The following is a 12,137-nucleotide window of genomic DNA, read 5'->3' on the forward strand; positions in this document are numbered from 1 at the left end:
CTAAATGTATTCTCAAATCCTTAAACCTAAATCTAAACCTTAACCTAAACCTAAAAAACCTAAACCTAAACCCTTATAACCTAAAATTAAACTTAAAACCTAAATTATTCTCAAACCTAAACTTAAACCTACACCTAACCTAACCTAACTTCCTAACTAAACCTAAACCTAAACTTAAAAAACAAAACCTAAAATATTCCAACCCAAACCTAAACCTAAACCTTAACCTATTCTAATTCCCTAAACCTAACTTAAACCTAAACTTAAACCTAAACATAAACCTTAAACCTAAACCTTACCTTAACCTAAACCTATTAAACCTAAAATAAACCTAAAACCTAAATTATTCTAAACCCTAAACTTAAACCTAACCTAATTAATCTCAACCCCTAACCTAAACCTAAACCTAAACAAAAACTCAAATCCCTAAACCATTCTTAGGAAGATTTCCTAAACCTAAACCTTAACCTATTCTCAATTCCCTAAACCTATCTTAAAACCTAAACTTAAACCTAAACCTTAACCTAAACCTTAACCTAAACCTATAACCTATCATAAACCTAAACCTAAACCTAAACCTAACCTAAAAAACCAAACCCAAAACCTAAATTATTCTCAAATCCTTAAACCTAAACTAAAACCTTAACCTAAACCTTTATAACCTAAAAAATAACCTAAACTAAATATAAACCTAAAACTAAATGTATTCTCAAATCCTAAACATAAACCTACACCTAATCCTAATCTCAACTCCCTAATTAAACCTAAAACTAAATTAAAAAACAAAAACAAAACTGAACCCAAACCCAATTTCCAAACCTAAACCTTAACCAATTCCAATTCCCTAAACCTAAACTTAACCCTAAACTTAAACCTAAACTAAACCTTAACCTAAACCTTTAACCTATAGCCTTATCCTAAACCTGTATCCTATAACCTAAATTTAAACCTATAAAATAATTGTATTCTCAAATCCCTAAACTTAAACCTACACCTAATCCTAATCTCAACTCCCTAACCTAAACCTAAACCTAAACTTGAAAACTAAAACCTAAACCCGATCCCGAACCCGAACACGATTTCCTAAACTTAAACCGTAACCTATTCTCAATTCCCTAAACCTATTATATTGCTTATAACCTAAACCGAAACCTAAACTTATACCTAAACCTAAACCTATAACCTATAACCTAAACTAAACCTAAAACCTAAAAATGTATTCTCAAATCCCTAAACCTAAACCTACACTTAATCCTAATCTAAACTCCCTAACCTAAACCTAAACCTAAACTTGATAACCCAAACCTAAACCCCTCTAAACCTAAACCTTAACCTATTCTCAATTCCCTAAACCCATTGCTTATAACCTAAACCGAAACCTAAACCTATACCTTAACTTAAATCTATAACCTATAACCTAAACATAAACCTAAAACCTAAATGTATTCTCAACTCCCTAACCTAAACCTAAACCTAAACTTAAAAACTCAAACCTAAACCAGATCCCGAACCCGAACCCGATTTCCTAAACCTAAACCTTAACCTATTCTCAATTTCCAAACCTATATTAAACCTAAACAAACCTAAACCTTAACCTAAACCTTAACTAAACCTATAACCTTTAAAACCCAAAACCCCTAAACCAAAAACCCAAAACCTAAATGTATTCTCAAATCCTTAAACCAAACTAAACCTTAACCTAAACTTAACCTACCTTAACCTAAACAAACAAAACCTAAATAAAACCTAAAACCTAAATGTATTCTCAAATTCTAAACCAAAACCTACACCTAATCCTAATCTCAACTCCCTAACTAAACCTAAACCTAAACTTAAAAAACAAAACCTAAACCTCCACCCGAACCCAACCCGATTTTAAACCTAAACCTTAACCTATTCTCAATTCCCTAAACCTATACATAACCTAAACCTCTTAAAATAAACCTTAACCTAAACCTATAACCTTTTAATAAAAACCTAAACCAAAATAAACCTAAAACTAAATGTATTCTCAAATCCTTAAATTTAAACCTACACCTAATCCTAATCTAACTCCCAACCTAAACCTAAACCTAAACTTGAAAATAAAACCTAAAGATGAAAGAAGATTTTAAAAAACCAATATTTAATTCTAAAACCTTTGTTAAATAAAAAACAAACCAAACCTAAACCTAAATATCCTAAACCTAAACATAAACCTAAAACCTAAAAATTTTCTCAAATCCCAAACTAAAAACAAAAATCAAATTAAAAAAAATTAAACTTTCCCAAACCAAAGATCCCAAAAACCCGAAGATTTTCTAAATAAACCTTAATTTTCAATTCCCTAAAATTGCTTATAATAAACCGAAATAAACCTATACCTTAACCAAATCTATAAATAAAATAAACATAAACCAAAAAAATAAATTGTAATTTAAATAAACCTAAATTAAAAATCAAATAAACGTGTAAGAAAGATTTTAAATAAATTAACCTATTCTAATTTTAAATTAGTTTAACCTAAATAAATAAATAAAATAAAATAAATTATTCTGAATCCAAATAAATACATAATCCAATTATTAACCTAAATAAACCTCTTAAAACTCAACCTAAACCCGATCCAAACCCGAACCCGATTTTCTAAAACTATACCTTTTTTCAATTCCCTAAACCTTACTTAAAACCTAAACTTAAACCTAAACCTTCCAAACCTTCCTTGCATAAAAAACCATCTTTAAATAAACCAAACCCAAAACCTTAAGTATTCCCCTTTAAATTAAACCTTAACCTCCTTCCTTGCCTTAATAAAATACTATAACCAAATATAAACCTAAAACCTAAATGATTTAAATCCCTAAACCTCCTACACCTAATCCTAATCTTCCAATCATAAACCACCTAAATTGAAAAAAAAAACTTCCAACCTATTCTCAATTCCCTAAACCTATAAACTTATAACCAAATTAAACCTAAAATAAAAACCTTTAAACCTTAAACCTATGACCTTTATAAATATAAACCTAAAACGTAAATGATTCTAAATCCCAAATTAAATACACCTAATCCTAATTAACTCCTAACCTAAACCTAAACCAAATTCAAATTGAATTTATACCATCCCGAACCCGAACCCGTTTCCTAAACGTAAATTATACTATTTTTCTTAAACCATTCTTATAACCTAAACCAAATAAACCTTCCTAAACCTAAACCTAAACCTAAACCTATAACCTATAACCTAAACTAAACCTAAAATAAAAATGTATTCTCAAATCCCTAAACCTAAACCTACACCAATCCAATTAAATCCCTAACCTAAACCTAAATAAATTGATAACCCAAACCTAAACCCACCCGACTCATAAGAGACGATCCATGACCGTCCTTTTTTCGTCAATAAGAATGATGGTTTTCGACCGTCCTTTAAGTAATACGACACGTCAAAATTTGACGGCCCATGCGACGGTCCATGACCGTCCTTTTTGGTCATTTGAGACGGTTTTAGACCATCTTTTTTTATAGTTTTGGCGTAGTGTAAGGTAGCCGTAGTTCAGGACTGGGAACAGCCCAGTTCGGTTACAGAAGTGAGGACGTCTTGGAGTGAGGGATTTTTAGCAGGAGTTTGAGAGTTCCACATATTTCAAATTACCCTGCCCATGAGACTGAAAGGAATGAATAGGATCCCAACCCCATAAATCTATGAATTTGGGGTAAATTCAAATCATAAAAATTACTAAAGACAGTGAAATCCTTATATAAGGGAACTAGTGTGCGTCCTGTCCCGGTAGTTTATCCATTTTTTTCAGATCATTGTACTGGCATGATTTTAAAAATTAGGTAGGTTCAATGTTCAAGTGGACTGCACCACAAGGAGCAACGGTAATGAAACTCATTGTTGAAAACTTCCTAGGGCCACGATGATGTTTATTTGCCATCCAGCCTGTTCATAAACCTGGATGAAAGGAAAACACAAATATTACATTGATCCAAAACTTCTGCTGCTCACAAGTTTTTAATGGTAGGAGTTCAATCTCCACTGTGTGGTCCACTGAGCCTTGGATTTGCCTCATTTTTTGGTTTGTATCCTAAAATGATCTGAAAAAAATAGATGGATAGCATAGATAAAACCCATACATCATGGTGAGGCCCACATAGCCCTGCGTGGATGGATTATCATCCAAGTGGGGGCAAGGCACACTGCACTTCCTAAAATGAGAGGCTTAAAAAATAAAAATAAAAAAACAAAAACAAAAAATAACTCTTATTCTAATTCTGTACCATACAATAAATGCTCCTCAAATTCATAGACTTAGAGGTGATTCTTAAATAATGGACTTGGGAATATGCTGAAACCAAATCCAATTTAAATCTATGAATTTAGCAAGTTCATGGATTTACCAAATTTTCATTCTCATTTCCTTGATCCAAAACAGAGGCTAAGGAGAGATAAAGAGGAGAGATATGCGTGGTGCCTTCTAGGAAGTTGCATTTACCGCTTCCGCCTGCTAAAAAGAGTGACTACAACATTGGAAGTACAAACAACGAACCAGTTATGTAGAGTTGATTTGTCCTCTTAAAAGCGTCGGATATGCCCAACTTTCTTGTAGTGTCGAATACGCAATGTGGACATTTCTACTTCAACTATCATATATGGTTTTCCATCCATACCATATCTTAAGAATATCCAATCTTTAACATACGTGAATCATATGAACAGGCCCAGCTAGGATTTTAATGTCTATACACTATTCTTGGTGCATCGAGCAACCATATAGTCTCAGGAAAGGGTACTGAAATGTATTCAAAGCAATTAACTCAAGGATGAATGTTGTGGATCTATTAACAGGGGGTTTATCTTATGTTAGCATTAGAATTTTGGTACTTAGCTAAAATGAGCACCACGTATTCACAAGCACCCTTGTGTCGCACCATCTCAGCTCTAGTAGCACTACACCCCACAATAATGTTACCATGTCATGACGAGAAGGAGAAAAATTAGAAGGAAATCATGCACCGCACTTGAAAAGGCCGTACCCCTAGCCTTGGCATTAGAAGGCTGCAAGTACTCATCCCTGAAGTTTGTTCGGCCCACTCTTAATATCCACCCTTCATCATGAGGGTCTAACTTTTGATGTAGACTATTCATTATGTTGGGCCTTGTCTTCAATGTGAATCATCCATCGTGTAGGACCTACCTCCAATACAAACCATTCACCTTGTGAGGCCCACCTTCAATGTGGGCTATCCATCATGTAAAATGTACCTTGGATGTGGGCCATCCATCACGTGGGCCCACCTTTTATGTGGATCATCCATCATGTAGGCCCAACTTCAAAGTGGGCCCTTCATCAATTGGGGCCTACATTGGATGTGGGTCATTCATCATTAAGGGGAGACCTTCGATGTGAATTGTCTTCATATGGGGTCCACCTTGATATAGGTCATCTTTCATGTGGGACCCACCATCAATGTTATTGTCCATTATGTGGGGCCTACCCTTAATATCCACCTCCCATCACTTGGAGCCCACCTTTGAAGTGTACTATCCATTGCGTGGGCACACCTTTGATGTGGGCTATCCATCATGCAAGACCACCTTGGATGTGCGTTATTCATCATCGGCACCTTAGATGTGGACCACCCATTATGTGGGGCCTACCTTGATATGGGTCATCCAGCATGTGAGTCCACCATCTAAATAATTTGTCCATCGAGGCCCACTTTTAATGTCCACCGCTCATCATGTAGAGCCTACCTTTAATATGGACCGTCCCCACCCTCGATGTGAGCCGTCCATGATGCAAACCGGCCTTGGATGTAGGCCATTCATCATAATGACCCACATTTGATGTGAATTGTCCATTGTGTCCATTATATGGAGCCCACCTTTAGTGTTATTGTCCATCACGTGGGGCAACCTTCAATATCTACAGCCCCTCATGTGGAGCCCAGCTTTGATATTGGGCCTCCCTTCACTGTGGGTTGCCCATCATGTAGGGCCTGCTTTGAATGTGGGCCATTCATCTTGGGTTATCAAATGATTCAGGGACGGTTTAAACCCGTTCCTAAATGAGGTGTCGCAGAGAAACCTTACCGAGTTTATTACTACATCACAACCCTATACTTGGGGAGTGAACACTGTTCCAAGCTAAGACTGGCCTATTGACACCCTTAGCTGTAGCTTCTAAAACATTTTGATGCATCTAAGAAGAAAACCTGACAGAGATGTCATAGATGGATTTATTTATTTATTTTGAATTTGAATTTATTACAAGAAAAGAAATGATAAAAAGATATGATCTAAAGTTGTAACATATTTTTAGATCTAAAGTCGTAACAAATTGTGGACAATCTGTTAGATAAAAGAAAAGCGAAATAGAGTGTTCTTGTGCAGGAATGATCATAGCTGTCCGTCCAAACCATTGAATCTCCTGAGCATAGGTGGGTTCATTGGCCTGTTGTTCTACTGTCTTGGGAGGGGTCTAAAAATCTGATATTCCCATTAGTGGTCATGCTCAGCAGAGTCCATGTCATCAGTGTTCGGGCTTTATATCTAGTTGGGTCAGGTCTATTTTGACTGCAGCCCTAGTGCCCAACTCAATCTATAACACTGTCAGTGTCATGGGCATGCACCTCTGCCATGGCCAATTCCAATGCCAGGTAAATGAGAGTGCATGTGGTATGGTCAGCAGATATATCATAGGACTTCTACCAACCATTTAAAGCACGACCCAAATTGCTACATGAAAGCTTAAGATAATGATGATAGTTTAATGGAAAGCCGACATTGAAGGTTAATACTAATACAAAAGTGGCACCCGCTGGCATGTTTTCTTCATAGCACAAGAAAAGATGCATGCAGTTATTTAGGAAGAAAAGAAATTTTGAAAAAAAAATAAAATGAAAAGAACTTGAGAAGACAACACAAAACTTACAAAACAGTAAGAGCTTGCATGAGTCCTATCACCTCTGGAATCTTCCCAATAAGCCTATTTCCCTGAAGAGATCTAATAATAGAAAGTTTTTTTTTTTCAGAAGGGTCAGCACATCATTATCAAGAACAACCTAATTAAATGCAACAAGAATGGATGACAACTGGATGCAAAAAATAAAAGAAAAAAAGTTGCAGATTATCAGCTGCAATAGAGATTCAGTGGAGTATACTACAACAAGCAGTTTAACTAGAGTTCAAAAATATCAGTAGCTGAATGATTCTAGTTGGTTGATTAGTAGATGAAACGAATAGTTATTTGCAAATGAAAGAAGAGATACAGCAGAGCTTTTGAGAGATGGAAACATACAATGTAGCTACTTGCAAGAAACCAATGTTGCAAGGAATCTCTCTAGTTATTTAATTGTAAGAAATATCCCTGGAAGTCATAACAGTCAATAGACCATAAACAATTGAAGAAAGAACAAGAACACCCACACCAAAAGGAATGCCAGCCATCTTACAGGATTTCGTAGCTCGTACAATTCCCAATGTTATCCGGTATGGTTCCTGAGAGGTTATTGCGCCTCACATCACTGCAACAACACCGGTAGAGATGGTTCAAACATGGGTATGAACAAAATCTCAAATATAAATTCCTAGACAACCATTGATGCAGGTTCCATTAGTATCCACTTACAAGTACCATAGGCCAGTTAATTGGCACATATCAGGAGACAATGTTCCCGTCAGCAAATGGAATTGTGACCACAGAAAAGCTGACTAGTGTTACAGTTGCATAACAGTAAGGGCCATGTGAAAGTAAAAAATGGGTAAATTGAGAAAACAAAAAACATCAGGCGCACAAAATAACGGCTGTTTTTCATTGGAATAGTGTTACATTGGATGACATAATGCCACCAGATGAAGAAACAAAACATCCAGTGTATGCAATGGATGTAATTACATTACATGGAAGCAGTTATTGAGGAAACAATAGCCTGATTTTGGCTAACAACTATTGTTTATCTTATGTCCATCTTACATAACAAGAATCAAAGTTGCCATCGCATTACATAACACAACCCATAGTGTGGTCACAATAATGGGCGACTCCAAAACATACCAAATTACTAGATGAACTAGAACTAATTTGAGATAGACTTATAAATTGTGATTTACATGGAGTCCATAGAGTGGAGGAAGTACTAACAGATACTGTAATACTTCATTCCAGTAAATCAGCCTCGGAATGTCACCAGTAAGCTGATTCTGAGCAAGATCCCTAAAAAAATTTAAACCGCAAGGGACCCATTAAAATCACTTTGTACACACAAATCCATAGGTAGTGAAAACCCACTACGGCGTGTGTGTGGGGTGTGTACGTGCGTAAGAAATTTTATATATATATATATATATATATATCACACAGGCTGAAAATCCACAAAGGCTGGCGATCCCATGATCAGAAAAATCTATAAATGAAGTTTACCTCATGGTTGGAATGGTTGCCTTATTTTCTGTGTCCTGCAAAACTGGTGAAGAAGTGGATGTAAGGCCTCTGTCGGTGCTTTGATTGACCCCATTATCCTTTCCAGTATTAGCATTCCTCCCACTACCAACATCTGATCATATGAAATTAAGTCAAGGACTTAAAACTTGGAAATACGATAATGGTAAAAATAATCAAAAAGAGATCATTCCAGCAGCTGATCAGCATGGTGCAAGTTCTGAATGAACAACCCTAATGGTGCAAATGCAATATGATGCAATTGTCGATCATTAAAAAAATTAAAAAATTAAAAAATTATATATAAAAAAAAAGTAAGGAAGGTCTTCACCTCTAACCAAGTAGCATGAATTTTACAGTAGCAAAAGAAGGTTTGTCAAGAAAAGGTTGGAAGCTCCACGAGTCTCCTTAGAGATCAAGGCTTGCTAGTCTCCAACAATCTCCACCATAAACATGGAACATGTACATGGAAAATATACACTTTTATACGTAAGAAAAGGATTCAAATGAACATATCCAATAAATGAGAACTGAGAAAATTAAAATCACCCAGAAAAAAAAAAAGAAGGAAGACTAAATTCATACATTTTGGTGCAGTTCCCATAGAGACAGGTCCTGTACAGACCTGGCCCCCATGGTCCCAACTTGATCTAATTTTAGGCCTGCAGGTCAAACACAGGCCTATTTTTAAGTCCACCAAATGAACAGGACAGGCCCAGTCCAATTTTGACAGGCCCACCAATAATACGTCTTAGTCCTCCCACCCAATGAATCATGCAACAAACGTGAGAGTTTGCACATAGGAAATGCCTTTTCGGCCTTGAATGTATCCAAAGCCACATCTACTCCAGCAATCTCACCTTGCCAAATCACTTCCTGCAGGTTCATAAAACAGTCAGTCAAACATTATTGAGTAGGAGTATTTTTCACAATATGGGCATGGATTATGTGGATGTGACCATGCCAAAAGAAGAACAGAGTAAAGGGAACTGCCTAAATAATCAACCATGCTTTTGGAATGACATTTGAGTATTTTTATATCACTATGAGCTATTCTTGGTTAGGAGTAATGGATGTTTCAAAGACCAAGGATATTGCTAGATTGCATGAATTAATCTGAGAGCCTAGCAAGTGATAAAAAGAGCTCCAGTAGTGGGTTCTCTGATAAAATGGCAACTTCAACTCCTATAACAAGACTTGGAGAGATGTTTTGTTTTGTTTTGTTTCCTTTTCTTTTTCTTTCTTTCTTTCTTTTTTTAAGGGCTCTTTGCAAAGGAGTTAGTATTAGGTTTCCATTTAACAACCTCCATAAGGCCTCATGAGCCTTATGTAATCACAAAGAGAGAGACAGGAGACTCGGATTGAGCAGTGAAGCAAAAAGTATAGCAGAGATGTCAACAGCATATGGTGTTAGAAAAGCTATGTGAACCCCACCAGGATGTATGTGTTTAATCCAATTTCATCATTTTCTCAGCTCATTTTAGAGGCATGGGCTAAAAAATAAAGGAAATTCAAATCTCAGATAGACTACGTTATAGGAAACAAATTTGAATGAAATAAAAACACAAATTTTAACTCGATCCAAAAATTTTGTAGCCCTTACGTTTTTAAGGACGGATGAATGGAAAAAACAAATATCAACTTGATCCAAAACTTTTGTAGGCCCAAGAAGTTTAATGGTGAGCTGCATTTACCATTGTTTCATATGGTGTGGTCTATTTGAGAATTGGACCTGCCTATATTTAGGTTACGTCCTAAAATGAGCTGCTAAAATGGATGAATGGAGTGGATAAAACATGTACATCATGGCTGGGCTACAGAACTTTTCCAGCACCAACCAGTGCCCAAATCAGTGGTGTTCCGTAGATAGGAAGAATAACATGTGGTATGAGCTGAAAAGCCATAGAAACTTTCACCCTAGATACCAAGATTTATGCAGATAAAAGACTCAGGTGGGCCACACCAAAGTAAATGGTGTAAAATAATTTTAAAAAGCTATGAATTCACCAAAAATTAGTTTTAGAGAACATTGTTCTCCAATCTTCTCTTTTACTCCAAAAGCATGTTTCAAAAACAGATCATTCATCTAGGGAGCTCCAATGTGTTTGTTTTATTTGAATCATTTGGCATACATTTTCAGGTCTAGCAACTATGAGAAAGAGGTTCTCCACAACTATGAAATTAAAATGACATATGACAGTGAAAATTTTAGCCTACCAGCAGCATTTCAGGCAGATAAATTTGGATACACTCATTGGTACCCCACAACTATGAAATTAAAATGACATATGACATATGCTTACACATGCATATATACACTCATTGATTGGCACATTTACATTCTAGATAATGTATTTATATATGCGTATGGGGAATGGCAGAAGGAATTTACATGGAACAGGAGTACAAATGCAAGCATACCTTCTGGGAGACGGCAAAAGCAGCCTGTTCTGGAGTCATGTCATGGAATGGTATCAATGTACTTAAGAGCTCCCAAAGGACTATGTCAAACCTGTACACATCAACTTTCCTAGTATGATGTTTTTCTTTAATCATTTCTGGTGCCATCCATCGGTAAGTGCCCATGATTCCTTCTCTACTGCCACACTGAGATTCTAAGCATGAGATTCCAAAATCCACTACTTTCACACACATATCTTCCCCAAGAAGTAGATTTTCTGATTTGAGGTCCCTATGAAGAATTCCCTGAGAATGAAGATAATGCATCCCATGTGCAATATCAAGTGCCAATATCAAAACCAGATCTAGTGGAAGAGAATGAGGCTCTGTCTGTGGACATACTGTCTCAGAGACCCCCCTGCCAAACACTCGGTGATGAAGCAGAACACTGGGGGCTTCTTGCATGCTGCAACAAACTATCATTGGAAACAGAATGCAAGTATTTCAGTTAAAGAACAAAACTGCATGGTAGTAGAGCTCGTTAAACAAATTGCTACTGAAAATTTAAAAACTGAACTGAATTGTTGTCATGAATAACATAATTTGATGCATTTACAATGAATTAACTTAGTTTTACCATGTCTTCCCATGCATATTTTCTCTGCGGTGTTTCTCCAACTGTTGACCTGGTAAGCAGAGGAATCAGCCACAAACATAAAACCAGGCATGACTTCATGTGAGGAATAAAACAATTACAAAAGAAAGAACAGAAACAGGACACAAATTGCATGCACGGCATAGGTACATATGGTCAAACAAGTGTAATTTTTGTTTATGAAGATTATAAACTGAGAGGACTTGTTAATGTACATCGTTTGTTCTTTAAGTGGATTTTCATGAAAATGTCTATGGATTAGCTTATAAAAAGAACAACTTTTCAAGAGAAAGCGTCACTGTGATGGACAATTTTCAAAACTAGTTTTTACAATACAAACAATGAAAAACATAATATTAATGAGAAGGAAAAAAAAATAAAAATCATTCTTTCAACCCATTGTACAGGACTTGGGTTAAAATGCTCACACTTTTTTTTGTCAAACTGCATTGTCACAAAAATAAGAAATTTAAGAAAATAAAATTGAAAATATACATGTAAAATGTGCAGGAAAGGTGGGCCCCTCTGTGAAGATCACCTGGTATAATAATAGTTATGCTGATCCACTCATAAATTGGCATACCCTTATATTGCATGAGGCCATCTACTGTCCATTGATTTCAAGCCCTCCCAATGGGTGGATCAGCCAGATTTTT

At 36.0% G+C, this 12,137-nt stretch overlaps 1 protein-coding gene across 1 annotated transcript; it reads right to left on the minus strand.

Moving 5' to 3' along the window:
• Window positions 1–7,781: 7,781 nt before the first annotated feature.
• LOC131235504 (serine/threonine/tyrosine-protein kinase HT1-like) lies at window positions 7,782–11,631 on the minus strand. Its single transcript, XM_058232689.1, has 4 exons — window positions 11,464–11,631; window positions 10,848–11,302; window positions 8,409–8,541; window positions 7,782–8,201 (listed from the first exon to the last, which is right to left on the minus strand). Exons 1-3 carry the CDS (start codon window positions 11,552–11,554, stop codon window positions 8,410–8,412), a joined length of 678 nt encoding a protein of 225 aa, XP_058088672.1. The 5' UTR covers window positions 11,555–11,631; the 3' UTR covers window positions 7,782–8,201; window position 8,409.
• Between the last annotated feature and the right edge of the window lie 506 nt (window positions 11,632–12,137).

This window comes from Magnolia sinica, chromosome 19 (assembly GCF_029962835.1).
Source record: "Magnolia sinica isolate HGM2019 chromosome 19, MsV1, whole genome shotgun sequence".
In the NCBI taxonomy this organism is placed as follows: domain Eukaryota; kingdom Viridiplantae; phylum Streptophyta; class Magnoliopsida; order Magnoliales; family Magnoliaceae; genus Magnolia; species Magnolia sinica.

Excerpts from the sequence above, each read along its gene's own strand:
- LOC131235504 (XM_058232689.1), bottom strand. The coding sequence starts at position 11,554 with ATGCCTGGTTTTATGTTTGTGGCTGATTCCTCTGCTTACCAGGTCAAC. Across the intron at positions 11,303-11,463 it reads AATATGCATGGGAAGACATG|TTTGTTGCAGCATGCAAGAA; the intron begins GTAAAACTAAGT and ends TTCCAATGATAG. Across the intron at positions 8,542-10,847 it reads CTTTTGCCGTCTCCCAGAAG|ATGTTGGTAGTGGGAGGAAT; the intron begins GTATGCTTGCAT and ends TCATATGATCAG.